This window comes from Nannospalax galili, unplaced genomic scaffold (genome assembly GCF_000622305.1).
Source record: "Nannospalax galili isolate Female #2095 unplaced genomic scaffold, S.galili_v1.0 scaffold453, whole genome shotgun sequence".
Taxonomy (NCBI): domain Eukaryota; kingdom Metazoa; phylum Chordata; class Mammalia; order Rodentia; family Spalacidae; genus Nannospalax; species Nannospalax galili.
The window spans coordinates 2,334,266-2,348,953 of record NW_008334081.1 but is presented as its reverse complement, the minus strand read 5'-3'; the positions used below and the strand labels follow the sequence as shown (position 1 = coordinate 2,348,953).

The window sequence follows — 14,688 nt, the reverse complement described above, 5'->3', positions numbered from 1 at the left end:
TTTTGAGACAGGGTCTCCCTGTAGCCCCAGCTGTCCTGGAACTCACTATATAGACCAGGCTGGCCTTGACTCACAGTGATCTGCCTGCCTCTGCCTTCCAAGTGCTGGGACTACAGGCGTGCGCCACCACACCTGGTGATTACCCTGTTTTTTTAAAAAAAAAGGATTTTAGGGGCTGGAGAGATGGCTTAGTGGTAAAGAACACTGGCTGTTCTTGCAAAAGACCTGGGTTTGAATCCCAGCATCCACACAGCAGCTGACAACTGTCTGTAACTCCAGTTCCAGGGGATCTGATGCCCTCTTCTGTCCTCATGGGCATTGCACGACCACGGGTGCAGTTATAGACATGCAGGCAATACATGTATACATGTAAAAAAAATAATAAAAAAAAAGATTTTAAGAAAACCCTAAAAAGTGTCTAACCTAAAGTTTGGTTCAGTTGGATTACACTTGATAAAAAAGGAGCAATCAGAATCCCTGAGTGATGACTTTTTGCAGGAGCCTTAGAGGCATTGAGACTCAGGGAGGCTCATGGGTGTGATGGTTGGCCCTCTCTAAAGTTGGAGTTGCTTAGATTCTTGTGGCTGTAGGCAGCTGTCTAGGTATAGATGCTGCATACGGGTTCAGAGGCAGCGTCTGTGTGAGCAGCTTTTGGTCAGAGAGGCGTCATGTCTCCTCATGGCTGTACAACAATGTCTCAGAGCAAAAGCCTGAATGAGTCAGCTTGGCAAACATAGGCTCTCTGCTCTAGGTAAATTGCAAAGGCCAGATATCTGCTTGGAAGACATGTAAGTGTTGGTATAACCTGCCTTAGGGTATGTTAATTTTATCTTTTCTATTAAAAGAAAAATTATGATTTATGTGTCAGATAGCCACAGAGGCTATAGGCCTGCCAAAAGCAGTGCCACCCAAGATCTTTTCTACTCTGAGGGCTGAGTTGTCCATATTGCTGATGTGTTCATTTTTCCTCCAGGAGGATGAGCTTAGTGGGCCAGAATGGATCCTCCTAGGTTCTGAAATGTCAATGTTTTTTTGTTCCTTAGAACATCACTTTCCTGATTCCTGGTTTCTACCACTACATGGACCTTGCATATAACGGTTCTGTACAGCTGCCAGATCTGACCAACTGCCTGGACATTGGCAGCACGAATCAGCCTGGGGATGTTCGGCAGGACTGGGGCCTGGCCAGTAGGGTCCAGGGTATGGCATAGCCTGCTCTCCCACAGTGTTCCTGTGGTTCTCTAGCGCCATGTAGGCTGGTAGCTCCATGACAGAGATGGACAGAGCAGAAACCACTGATGACTTCTCCTGAGGCTCTGGTGGACAGAGGGGTAGAAGGCTGTATCCTAGTTTAGTGGATGGGACAGTTGGGTGTAGTTTTTACAAATATATTAACCTCTAGGGAATTTGTAATTCCTCTAAGACTGAATCACTGAATCACATGTCTGAAGCATTAAATAGCTGACCAAAGTCTTGTCTATTTAAAGAGAATTTATAACTGAGACAAGCACATGCCTGTAATCCCAGCACTCAAGTGTCTGAGGCTGGAGGATTGTTTGAGGCCAGCCTGGGCCTTATAGCAAGCCCTGTCTGAAAACAAAAACCCTCCCCTACAACAAAAAAAATATAATCAAAATAATAAAATTTATGTAGTTTCATGTAACATAAGATTGAATTGTTAGAGCATATCATGTTGACTACTAAATTATGTTGCATATATGTTGACTTAGTTTATCCTCATAGTTCAAATCTTAGGTGATTAGTTTGTGAAGACAGTGTAAGCGGTCAGTTTTCTGTCCCAAAGGACCCCCTTTTGGCTCAGGATACTAGGAGGGAATGGGACCTGCCAATGCCCTGCAAAGCCAGTGTCTGATTTCTTGGAGTTCCTGGGTGGTCCTGGGGACTGTGAATCCAGAAGATGTGGAGCTGCAGGGGTGTTGGGAGGATCTCTGCCTTCTACTGGACAGAGGTGCTGAAATAGGAACAAATATGAGGGACCAGTGCTAGCAGAGGGCAAAGCTGTTGGTGCTCTTCTGGTGCATGTTGGTAAGTGCAGGCTAGCTGAGTATTTGCAGGCTTGGTACAGTCACTGAGGAGGTATTTTCAATACAGTGTGCTTGGGAATAGAAAACACTCTTTTGATTTTGTTGTTAGATGTGGAGGTAGATGTGGTGCCACCCTGTGATCACGTAGTACTGTCACAAGATGAAACCTTGAAGCAAGAAAGACAGGAAGTCTTTCCTGGGACTCACACACGGCTGGAAACTGGGAACCCGACACCTTCCCACTCATCTCAGCCCTCCTTGAGGTAAGTGCCTTAGTGGGAGAACATAGGTTTGCCTAGTCCAGGTAGGTAATATTCAGCTCACTGGTAATAATGACAGTGATGACAAGTGTGTACTGGTCCCCTGCTCTGTCCACTTACAACAGTGCTTTTCACCTGGCTGAGTCCTCACAACCTCTGTGAGAGAGTACCTACGATGTTGTTTCTCTTAGCTCTTGGATACGGATGTGGGCTGTTGAGGGTTCAGGAATGTTTAGGTAGACTTCAGAAAACTGATAGAGGTACAACTTTATAATTTTGAAAATTATTTGAAGCTTTCTCTACATTTTTAAATAAAGTCTTCCATTTTGAGTAAAAATGTTTGTTAGAAAATTTGGAAAAGTAGAAATAAAAACTTAATTTGTTCTCTTCTAGCATTTTGATGTATGTGACAATAAGTGGGTGGCTTTGTTTTCCTGCAGTCTGATGCCTAAAATAGAATGACACCTTGCTGCAACATAAGTAACTGACCAAAGTCTTATCTATTTAAAGAGTTTTTTTTTTTTTTTTTTTTTTTTTTTTTTGTCTTTTTGAGACAGGGTCTCCTTGTAGCTTCAGCCAGCCTGGAACTCTATGTAGACCAGACTGACCTTGATCTCACAGAGAGCCACCTGCCTCTACCTCCCAAGTGCTGGGATTAAAGGTGTGTACCACCACACCTGGCTCTTAAAGAGAATTTATAACTGAGTCAGGCACGTACCTGTAATCCCAGCACTCAAGTCTGAGGCTGGAGGATTGTTTGAGGCCATTTTGGGCCTCACAGCAAGCCCTATCTGAGAACAAAAAGCCTCCCCCAACAAAAAATAATCACAATAATAAATTTAGTTTCAGGTAGCATAAGGGTGAATTGTTTTAGTATATCATGTTGATTCCTAAATGTTGCATATATGTTGACTTAATTAGTTTATCCCCAAAGTTTAAGTCTTAGGTGAGTGGTTTGGGTAGAATTCAGAGGACTAGTCTTATTGTACATGGACATCTTTAGATAGCTGTTCTAAGAACTTGGTTAGCATCCATCACATGTAAAGTGTAGTTTTTGTAGAGAGTCATTATTCATCCATCTGTTCATTTATTCCTTCACCTGCTTACAAGTAAGTTTGCTGAAGACTTGAAGTTTCATCCCTAAGTTACAATCTACTCAGGAAGGTAAACTTACATTGTGAGACGTACCAATCAGGAAGTGTGAGGGAAAGGTGTGAGTGGATTATGTGTCTGAGGACTAATAGTTGTTTTCTCATAAGCTGCCTCTACTCCTTTTACTCCTGGGAGCTCAGTTGCCCTGAATTCAGTGACTTGATGCTGAAGCTGAGTGTTAGGAGACTGGGACAAGTACTCAAAAAGATTCCAGGTGAAGTACCCAGACAGTATTGGGGGTTTTAGGCTCCCCAGAAGCCAGCACTTGGTGCTCCTGGCTGGGGGACCCGAGATCACTAGGGTAGCCCTGGACATAGGTACTGTGTCACCCTGTGTGAACTTCTGCTGGTGGGAGGAGAGGAGGGGCTCTCTACCCTAGAGATTCACTTGGAAACCTTACTCCTTACCTCTTCACAGTGACCAGAATTTAGTGGTAGGTGATATCACTAAATCTTGACTAAATCTTGACTGCTAGGGCAGCTGGTAAATGTCCTTTGTCTTCTGGGTTGCTGTATTCCTAAAAAACAAGGAATTCGAAGTCTCCAACACAGAATTTTTCCCCCTAATTTGATGCTAACACACTGTTGATGGTCAAACCATTGCTGAGCTGATGGGAAGCTATTGGTAGCCTTCTCTCAGCCCCTGCCATGCAGCTATTCAGAGGCTGTACTGCAGGGACAGGAGTATGTCCCCAGTCTACCAGAGTTTCTCCAGTAAGTGACTTTTGAGTTTCTAAGATCCCAGAGCCCATCTGGCACAAGGTTTGGAGTAGAAAGGCTGTAGGGACAGGTGTGACTGCAAAGAGGAAAACAAAGATTGGGTGCCACCAGCCATACTTGGAGAGTCTAAGAAGGTGAACATCATACCCAGGGGCTTCCAGACCTTTTGTCAGGGTGTTAATGAAGCTCTCATGCCAGGGGTTCCCCATATCTCCTTCTTCTAGCCCTCCCTGTAATCTGTTCCTGGAGAGAACACAAAACTTGTCTTTTGGCATGGGAGGGTTAGACAGAGGCAGAGGAGTGGTAGGTAGACAAGCCCTCCTGCCCGACCTCTGCAGACCTTCATCCTACTCTTTCTCCAGGAAGTCTTTTCTTCTAGAATTCTACTCACAACACCTTCTTCTGGTGTGGATTCTTTCTTTTCTGTCCATCTTCATTAACTTCTGCCGTGCAGTTTGTTTGTGAGGACCTCCTTTCCCAAGACTGTATAGCATATTCTGATCACCAGGTGCTTGACTTTAGCCATGGGGTGGTAGGTACAGGCGCTAGGTACATTTGGCTTGTGAATACAGTAGAGGGCAAGCTGGTGGAGTGGACTTTGGCCAGACCGTGGGCTTTGCCAGTCAGCCTGCCTGGACTGGGAACAGCTTCTTCACTGCTCCTTCACTCCTCTCCACCCCAGATCCTCATTCTCTCATCCTCTTCACTCCTCCTCTGCTCCTTGTATGTGTCACTTTGCCAGCCTTCTCTGAGCTGCCTCCCCCAGTGCCTGTGAAAGTAGGTGGTGATGGATGATGTTAAGAGCCAGTCGTAGCTTGCTGTTTTACCAAATGCTCTAAAATCCATTTCTCACACTTCCTCAGGGCAGCTCCTGGGATGTCCCCCTTGAGTGTGGGGCTGAGACTGAGCTGCATGACTGGCAGGAAGCCTGGATCACTGAAGCCTCTCCTGATGTGACATGAGGATGCTGATGATAGCATTGAGCATGCATCTGCATCCTAGTATTGGGCTTTTCAGTAGCTTTCTTTGATTCATCCTTGGTAAATATGAATTTATATGGAGAATGTTTGAGAGTGGGTACTTTATTTTATAACTTAGTTACACAGTTTAGACTTTCTATCGTAACTTTATGGTATTAAATGCATTGTACTTTTTAATAGATGGAAAGCCAACGTGATCTATCTCATTGCCACTAGTGATTATAATCCAAATTCCTATCTCCAGGGTGGACAGCAACCTGGCACGCAGTGAGCAGTCATTGCCCACAGACCAGCAAAGCATTCCAGAGAGAAGCCTCCAAGGCCATGGTAGACAGTTACTTTCTAAGAACCAGCCAGACACCCCAGAAGGAACCTCTCCAGTCCATCATGAACTGTTGTCTGAGATCCAGAAAAATATCTCAGAAGAAAGCCCTCCAATCCACAGAGAATGGTTGTTGCTCAAGGGGCAGCAGGACACTGTAGAAGGAAGCCTACCAGTCCATGAAGAGCAGTCATTGCTTTTAGACCAGCGTGTCACTGTCTTCAGGAAGAAAGATCCTGCAACAGTAGAGAGCTCTAGGTGGAGTCTTTTAGGAGAAAGCAGTTCTGAACCAGTGGATGCAAAACTGATTGTTCCTTTGGGACTGGAGGATTCTGAACCTCCAGTCCCAGCCAAGCCCAGGAACAGCAGCATGGACATATATAGCTTGCATCAGGAAGCTCAGCTGGAGCTGATGGGTGTCAGCAGTCCCAGCCCCTGGGCTGATGCCACCATGCCCGAGCCCCACACCACAGGGCAGCTAGCAGGAGGGGGCTTCCTGACACACTGCTCTCATTACAGGAGTGAGTGCATCTTGCAGCCTCGAGGCCAGGACTTCGCCCCCAGCCCCTCAGGAATGGCATGTGTCTTGCTTGGGACACCCACTTTGGATGAGTCATGGTCAGGAGTGAGAAATGACCGAGAAGAGCTACAGACCTGCTTGATTAAGGAGCAGTTGTCCAAGTCGAGTTTTACAGGAACTCTGGGCATTTCCTGTGTGGAACTTGTCCCAGCAGAGCATCCTCCTTTCACTGCCCCTGTGTCCTTCTGTGATCTGGGAGACAGAGATCTACATGGCAGCCGCTCTGGCAGCTCCTCAGCCTGCTATGCGTTAGCCACTGACCTCCCTGGTGTCCTGGAGACGGGGGAGACCCAGGAGGCGGACATGAATTCTTATTCCTGGAACCTCAGGGAGCTCTTTCTCAGCGACCAGACAGACCAAACTTCATCAGACTGTTCCTGTGCCACATCTGAATTCAGCGAGGCGCCTTCTTCAGTGGTTGACTCAGATTTAGATATGGGTGTTCTCCACAGGCAGAAATCAGATAGTATGGGTGATCGAGAGCTGCTTCTGACTGGCACCTACTTTGACCTTAGTGAAGGCCGACGGTTCCAGAAGATTGGCATAGGACATGATCAAAGAGAACTGTCTGCAATTTCTTTGGTGTCCTCTAAACACTATGAAGCTAGTGACATAGAAAACCCAGGCTGTGACCTTCCCACACCAGAACCTGGTCCTGAGGATATGTGCCTATCAGCAGAGGGGCCGAGGCTGAGTGCCCAGGTCACTTCCACTCCTGTGGCACCTGGTACCAGCTGCCCGCAGCAGGAGATCCAGGAGGGCACCTACTCTGGAAGTTGTTACCACCGAGATGGCTTGCTGCTGAGTATGTTCCCTGGAGGGGAGTGAGGAGTGGCTCATTGTTTCCAGAGCACAGTGCAGAGGAGGTTGGGAGGTACAGGGCCACCCTTATCCCAGGGCCAAAAGTGGTTTTACATCTGAATGGTTCTGTTAAAGGATGTTGTGCTATGAGGGAGCACGTAGTCCCAGCCACCCTCCTAGTGCCAGTGGGATGTGATCCTGGTATCTGGCCCTCCAGTTCTTCCTGTTGCCCCAGGTCACCCTGACTCTAAGAGGCCGGGTTGACTTGTATAGGTGAGGTGTCACTGTCCCAGGTGCTTTCAGCATCACGCTGCTCTGGTCTGTGCAGTTTCTTCTGTGAGACCATGAGGACCAGGCTGATTTTCTTTTTCTCACTTCCCTTTTTCTTTGCTTAATTTCTTAGGTAGGTGCACGTGTCAATTGTTTCCATGTTGTTGATTTTGTAGTTTGGTTGCTATGGATTTTTTCCTAAGCTAGAAAAAAATGATATACACTAGAAAATATAAATAAGAAGAAAACAGATCAGCTATAACCCTCTCTGCCCTCCACTAAAGAAAGTTACATTTGTCTTGGTGTGTCCCTAGGAGGGTGTAGATTAGAAGCTTCCGTATAGAAAAATACAAGTGTTGGGCTGGGGAGATGGCTCAGTTGGTAAGGCACCTGTCGTGAGGACCTGATTTGGATCTCTTGATGCCCACATAAAAGCTGGGCATGGTCACACATACCTATAACCTTAGTGCTGGGGGACCAAGAGAGACAGATTCCTGGAGCTTACTGGCCAACCTACCTAGCCAGTTGGTGAGCTCTGGATTTATTTAGTGAGAGGCCCTGTCTCAAAAGATAAGTTGGCCTGGCATGATGGTACATGTCTTTAATCCCAGCATCGGGAGGCAGATTAAAGCCAGTCTGATGTACATAGTAAGTTCCAGGCCAGGCCAGCAAGGGATGCAGGGAGACCCTGTCTCAATATCACCACCCAAAAATGTTAAGTTGGAGAGTGATAATGTAAGACTCCCAACCTTAACCTCTGGTCTCCACATGTACACACACCCTGCATGCACATGTATATACAACACGCACACACACACATAAAAGTGCTTTATGAAGGCCTGCATGCATATATATTTGACTTTTTAATGTGGTTCTGTGTAACTAGGACATGCACTGGCCGAATGTTCACGTCACCTGAAGGCAGGGGACCTGTTCTGTCCAGGCTTTCTGAGCTATGGTGTTATATAGCTCTCCCAAGGGTGTCTTTTGGCTACTCTGCATGCTGTGATGATTCACTGCACCTAGCTTAGGGCTGGTCCTGAAGGCTTTTCTCCTGCTTCTGCCCTTGGCCTGGTCTGCTTTGTGGGATCTTGCTGCACTGGGGAATGGGCTTATCAATCATAGTGGTGCTTGGTGAGTTCAGCTGAGGAATCAGCAGAGTGCTATACTTCTTCCAACTTCTTGCCTTTCAGGTGTACAGTTTGAAGTGAAGCGAGTAGAGCTCCAGGGATCTGCAACCCTCTTCTGCTGCTGGCTGGTGAAGGACCTCCTGCATAGCCATTGGGACTCAGTGACCAGGACCCGCTTGCTCCTCGCCAGCCTGCCTGGCTCTACCCACTCCATGTCCGAACTCTCTGGATCCGACCTTGGGGGGGTTGGTATCTGTGGTCAGCTCAGTCCTCTATTTACTTTTTACTGTGCTTTAGATTTTCCAGGTGGCATTGCTGCCCTTCTTTTGATTGGGGTGGGTGTAAGGTCTGTTTGTGGCCTTTAAACATTGTGTTCTAATACCCTGTGTAAATGTAAAGCAAATGTAGTGCTTTAAACATGAGTATGCCCTGTGTGTGCAGTGGAGTGTAGAGGCATTTGTACATGGTCCAGTGGAGATTGATGGGTGGATACTGCCAGAGGGCTCCATGGAGAGAGATTTTCAGGCCACCCGCTGAGGGCATGGGAGATGGGCGCAGCATGGATGAGGGAGCCATACTGCTGGAGATGAGGTGGCTTTGATCTCCCGAACCTTTGTGTCTGCAGGTGCTCAGGGCCAAGCCCTGGTTTGAGGAGTCTCCCACACCTGCAGAGCTGGAGGGGCTGGCAGCCTGTGAGGGTGCGTACTCTCACAAATACAGTACCCTCAGCCCACTTGGCAGCGGTGCCTTTGGCTTCGTGTGGACCGCAGTGGAGAAGGAGCACAACAAAGAGGTACTTGGGTTCTTGTGGGGATGGCCCCCAGTGATCCCCTGATCTTTATGTACATCTGGAACTTTGTACATAAAGTGGGGGAAGGAGGCCCCTCTGTGCAGGGCATGGAGAGCGCAGTCCAGAATATGGGTGTTTTCTGGATACGAAGAGGAGGCTCCCAGCAAAGTACACATGACCCTAGGCAGCAGCCCTGATGAGCTCAGATACAGACTTTGCTTCCTGAAGGCTCCCAGGCCCTGGCTAGGCCTGCAGCTCTGTTGGCTGCTCCCCTCTTCTGAGCATGGGACTCACACTGCTTTCCTGCTGTCCATGGCATATACCTCATGGGCATGGCATGCAAACTCACTTTTAAAACTAAACTTAGAACCTCTTCTGCTCAATTGGAAAAAAAAAATGTCCTCACTACACGAGGAAGCAAGCTAGCTAATAATCACTCTCAGGGTCTGTCCAGGTTTGACTGTAGCTCTCAGCTGGTTTGTACCTCATGCCTCCAGGGTGCAGACAGTTGGCTGCCTTCCCCAGTCGTTATGGCCATCCCTACTTGTTTCCCTCTGTGTGAGCCCTAGAACTCACTGTCCTGCCCTCCAAAATCCCATTGGGATTTGAGCCTTGGTGTATTTTGTGGTTTTAGTACCAGCCTTGCTCCTAAGAAGCAGCATCCACCTCTTGTGTGACACTGTCAGGCTGCCTGGCATGCACTGCCATCTGGATCCTGGAGGACCCTGGAGTGCTGCCGTGGGATCTTTTACCCTCTGTGCCTTCTAATCACTTGTTGCTAGAAGGCACCAAAGGTCTGTGTCTGAGTTGCTGCCTCACAATTCCTGGTTCTAGCAGTTTTTCAGAATGTATTAGGATTTTCCCTATAGCATGGCAATTTTGTCTTTCCTTTCTGTGGTTCACTTCTTATCCTTCCTTCCCTTTTGTCATGCTGGCCAGGGCCCACAGAGCAGTGTTCCTTGACAGTTATGCCGCTGGTTTCCCTGACGCTCCAGTCTGTCACTATGGTTCCTTATATCTCCCAGTGAACACATTTTATTGAAGACATTGCATTTTATTTTTAGCCCACTGAAGTATTTTTATATATATAATTTTTTTTGCATTTGTGTGTGTGTGTGTTTGTGTGTATGCACATGCGTATGCCCACACAATTATGCACATACATGCATGTTACAGCCTGTGTGTGGACTTCAGTGGGTGACCTTGTGGAGTCAGGTCTCTCCATCTTTTCGTGGGTTTGGGGATCAAAACCAGGTCGCCAGGCTGGTGTGGAAGATGTCAGTACTCACTGAGCCATCTCACTGGACATCTTTATTCTTTTCTCATTTATGCTTATATATGGAATTTATTTAGGGTTTCTGTGTTGCTCAGCTGACTTCCTCCTTCCACCTTTTTTTGTTCATTCCTGGATTCCAGCTTGGGTTGGTGCAGGCCGCATTCTGGGACAGTTTTCCCCCTGAGTTAATCTTCTCAGGAAAGCTCTCACAGATACATCATTATTTAAAATTGTTTTTGTTTACTACTGTGTGTGTATGTGGACATACACATGCCATGACATGAGTGGAGGTCAGAGGACAACTTTGTGAAGTCAGTTCTGTCCTTTTATCTTCCGTGTGTTTTTGGATTTAACTCAAGTCATGGGGATTGCATGGCAACTGCTTTTGCCTGCTTCGCTAGCTTGCTGACCTCATGTAATTAATTTTAATTAGCTCAATTTATCAGTTTTTCTCTTATGGATCATCCTTTTGATATTCAGTATGACCCAAGGTTCATAAGTATTTTCTCCTATGTTTCTAGATCTTTTCATTTTAAGGTCATAGGTTTTATACTGAGATCCATACTGGATATAATTTGGGTGATTTTTGTATGTATTACAAGATGTGCCTGATTACTTTTTGCATATGCTCACCCCCTATCAGTGTCACTTGTTGAAAAGATGTTCTTTCTACATTGGATTATCTTGGTACCTTTGTCAAAAATCAGCCAGGAGTCTAGACAGATGGATCAGTGGTTAAGAGCATTAGCTGCTCTTGCAGAGGACCCAGGTTCAGGTCCCAGCACCTACATGGCAACTAACAATCATCTGAGACTCTACTTCCAGGGTATATTAGTTGCTTTTCTATTGCTGTGATAAAAACACTGACCAAAGCAACTTATGGGAGGAAGAATTTATTTGGCTTACGGTTCAGAGGGATAATGGTAGGGGAGGTGTGGTGGCAGAGGTGGCCAGAGCAGAAAGCTAGCTATCACATCTTCAAGCAGGCACAGGAAGCAAAGAGACTGGAATTCAGTAAGTCTTAAGAACTCTCAAAGCCCACCCCCAGTGATATGCTTACACCAGCATGGCCATACCTCCTGAAGATGCCATGACCCTCCCCATAAACTGGGGACAAGTGTCCAAAAACTTGGAACCTTTGGGGGACAGTCATGCAAACCCCCTGTGCCTAATTTCTTTGGCAGAGGAAATTTCAAGACAGCCTAATGTGGAATTGGTGATGTCGTTATTCATGGTGAATATTATGGAGCTCTACAATGAAAAAGAGCAAATGGGGCAGAAAGAAATGCAGGATGTACAGTTTGGATTGAAAAAGAGCAAGAGTTCCCAGCACTCAGGAGGCAGAAGTGGATCTCTGTGAGTTCAAGACCAGCCTGGTCTACGTAGTGAATTCCAGACCAGCCGGGGCTACAGGGAGACCCTGTCTCAAAAAGACCGAAAAGACAAAAAAAGAAAAAGAGCACTAGGAAGATTAATGTTGGAGCCAAGGCATGTGCTGAAGGAGAGGCTCTCTTTGATAAGGAGAGTAGAGCCATAAAGGACAGGCCTAGAGATGTGCACTTAAACAGTGGAAAGAGTGCCTTCAGGGTAAAAAGAACACACCTGTGAAAGGAAAATGCTGGAGGGGATTCTGTTCCTAGAAAACCAGAACATAGAAAAGCTGCTAATGTGGATGAAGCAGGCCCCTCCCAGGCTGGCAGCTGAACTTGGCAGTGTTGTTCATATAGTGCTGGACTTAGAGGCATGAAAGATACAAGAGTAAAGGGGTCATTGGTTCTTTCTCCACAGTTTCAGAGCACCACAGAGACCAGGCAGTGTACAACAGGGGTGTCCCTGCATAAAGAAGGCCCTGACAGGCCATTGTGAAGCTGTGAAGGTGAAACCTGGTTGGCAGTGGAGACCCCAGGATGCTGGAGAGTTAGAGATGAGATATCTGCCTAGTAGAGCTGCATTCACAGAGTGATTCCAGCCCAAGAGAGAGATGTGTTGCATGCAGCAAAGCTGGAGTGTCAGAGCCATCTAAGTCCAAAGTGAAGTTCCAGAAGTTGAACATGTTGCTACTGGATTTAGTGTTTGCCCTGCTGGCTTTTGGTCCTGTTTTGGTCTAGTGTTTTCTCAGTATTCCTTTTGGAGTGAGAATGTGTATTTGGTTTCATTGCATGTTGTAAGTATGTAATTTGTCTTTAGATTTTACAGGGGCTTACAGTTAAGAGATTGTCCTGAATCTCAGAACAGACTTTGGACTCGACTTTTGAATAGTATTGAAGTTGGTAAAGACTATGGGATTTTAGAAGATGGAGTAAATGCATTTTGCATTTTATATCATGAGCCTATTGGGTCAGGGCGTAGAATGTAGTGGTTTGAGTAAGAATGACTCTCTTAGGCTCCAAGTATTAGGGCATTTTGTCCTCAGTTGGTGGCGCTGTTTTTGGAGGTTTTAGGAGGCATTGTTCATATGGTGCTGGATCCACCAAGGTGGATTCTAATGCTCTGGAACTGTAAGCTAAATAAACTCTTCCTTCTATAAATTGGCCTTGGTCATGGTGTTTTTTTCACAGCAACAGAACTAACTAATATACAGGGAATCTGATGCCCTCTTTTGGCCTTTGCAGCCATTGCACACATAGGTAGACTTATATGCAGGCAAAACACTCATGTATATAAAATTAAAAAATAAATTAGCCATGTTCATGTAGGTCAGCCACTGAGCTTTGAAAGTTAGTGCATCTCTAGAAACTGGAGCTTTCAGTTAATCCTGATATTATTACTTTTTTTTTTCCAAAATGGCAAGAAAACTTGTAAAATTAATGCCATAGTACAGATCAGATATGCTACAAGTGAGCAGTGATCTTGAGTTAGAGTACTCAGGGGCCAATCTTGACATAGTTTTGAATATTTTTGGACTTTGCTTATTATGTATTAGTGATGTCTATTGAGACTGTGTCACATCTTGACAAACTGAATCTTCAATGAAATAAACAGCTCTCACCTTAAAGAATAAAGAGTTGGTTTATTCTGGAGCCAAATATGAGTGACCATGGCCCGGGAACACAGATTTAGATTTCCCCAAATACCATGTTCTAGCGTGGTAACAGTTTTCTTTCATTTTTATAGTGACAGAATAAAGAAAAGTCATAAATCAAGACATTTTTCAAATACATTGGAGGATACATTCAGTAGGTGGGTCATAGCAAAGTGAGGGGTTTTTTACTATAGTTTTAGATGCTAACTGATGACATTCTTAGCCTTAATGATTGGTGAGACCAGGTGGTCTGCTAGGATAATACAGTCTAAGAGGTTTTTTTTTTAATCTGTTTGTCACAGGATGTTAGATCAGAAACAGAGGTAGCAAGGAGTGGCTGTTTAGGGGGCTGAAGATGGCCTGAGATAAATGGTAGTTAGACTCTGAACTTGCAACATTCCAAACTCTCCACATTCATTGAAGTTCTAATCAGTTGATCAGCCTTGCAGGAAGAAGTCCAGTTTGAAGACAGAAGGGTTTTTTTTTTTTTTTTTGATTCTGGGGACTTTTATTCACATTTCCATAATAGTGTATTTGAGTCTTGTTTGAATTCTGTCATCCATGTGTTATAATTTTAACATGCACACATGCACACACGTGCATTGTGCATGGAAGCCCAGGATTGACATTGGGAGTCTTCCTTTAATCATCTCTTTCACTATACCCACTGAGGCAGAGCCTCACAGTTGAACCCAGAACTTGTCCATACAGCAAGTCTAGCTAGTAAGCTTACTTTTTGGATTCCTAGTCTTCTGCCTCTGAGTGCTGGGAGTGCTGGGTGGCCACCATGCCTACCTTGGCATACATGGACTCTAGGGATCCAAAGTCTGGTTCTCATGCTAGCTCAGCAGGTGCTTTAACCACTGAGCCATCCCTCAGCCCCAACTTCACTTTTTGTATGGGGCTAGCAGCACTGCTTCTTTAGACTATTCTTTGGTACCCTGTCAAAAAATCAACCGGCTGTGCATATGTGGGTTTATTCCTGGCTCTCTTATTCTATTGCTGTATACCTGTCTTTGAGCCAGTACCATACTCTTTGATGATTATAGCTTTGTAATAAGTTATAAAACTGGAAAATGTTAGTCAAGATTATTTTGGCTATTTCAAGATTGTTTTGACTGTCTTGCAATTTAGGGTTTTTGTTTTGTTTTGTTTTTTTTGATCTTTTTGAGACAAGGTTTTCCTGTAGCCCCAGCTAGCCTGGAACTTGCAATGTAGATCAGGCTGGCCTGGATCTCTATGAGTGCTGGGACTAAAGGCATGTGCCACCATGCCTGGCAGTCTTGAAATTTCATAAAAATTTTGGATCATCTTGTCCATTTCTTCAGGAAAGTAGCTGGG

At 45.5% G+C, this 14,688-nt stretch overlaps 1 protein-coding gene across 7 annotated transcripts in view; it reads left to right on the top strand.

The window, feature by feature from the left end:
* Positions 1-14,688, top strand: part of Pask (PAS domain containing serine/threonine kinase) — a 44,782-nt gene that overhangs the window by 18,049 nt on the left and 12,045 nt on the right. For all 7 annotated transcript variants that reach the window (XM_029561657.1, XM_029561655.1, XM_029561654.1 and 4 more), the window contains 5 exons: positions 1,044-1,200; positions 2,155-2,308; positions 5,401-6,863; positions 8,323-8,504; positions 8,885-9,052. In XM_029561657.1, the coding sequence (XP_029417517.1) occupies positions 1,044-1,200; positions 2,155-2,308; positions 5,401-6,863; positions 8,323-8,504; positions 8,885-9,052 (2,124 nt within the window). The remainder of the gene's footprint in view (positions 1-1,043; positions 1,201-2,154; positions 2,309-5,400; positions 6,864-8,322; positions 8,505-8,884; positions 9,053-14,688) is intronic.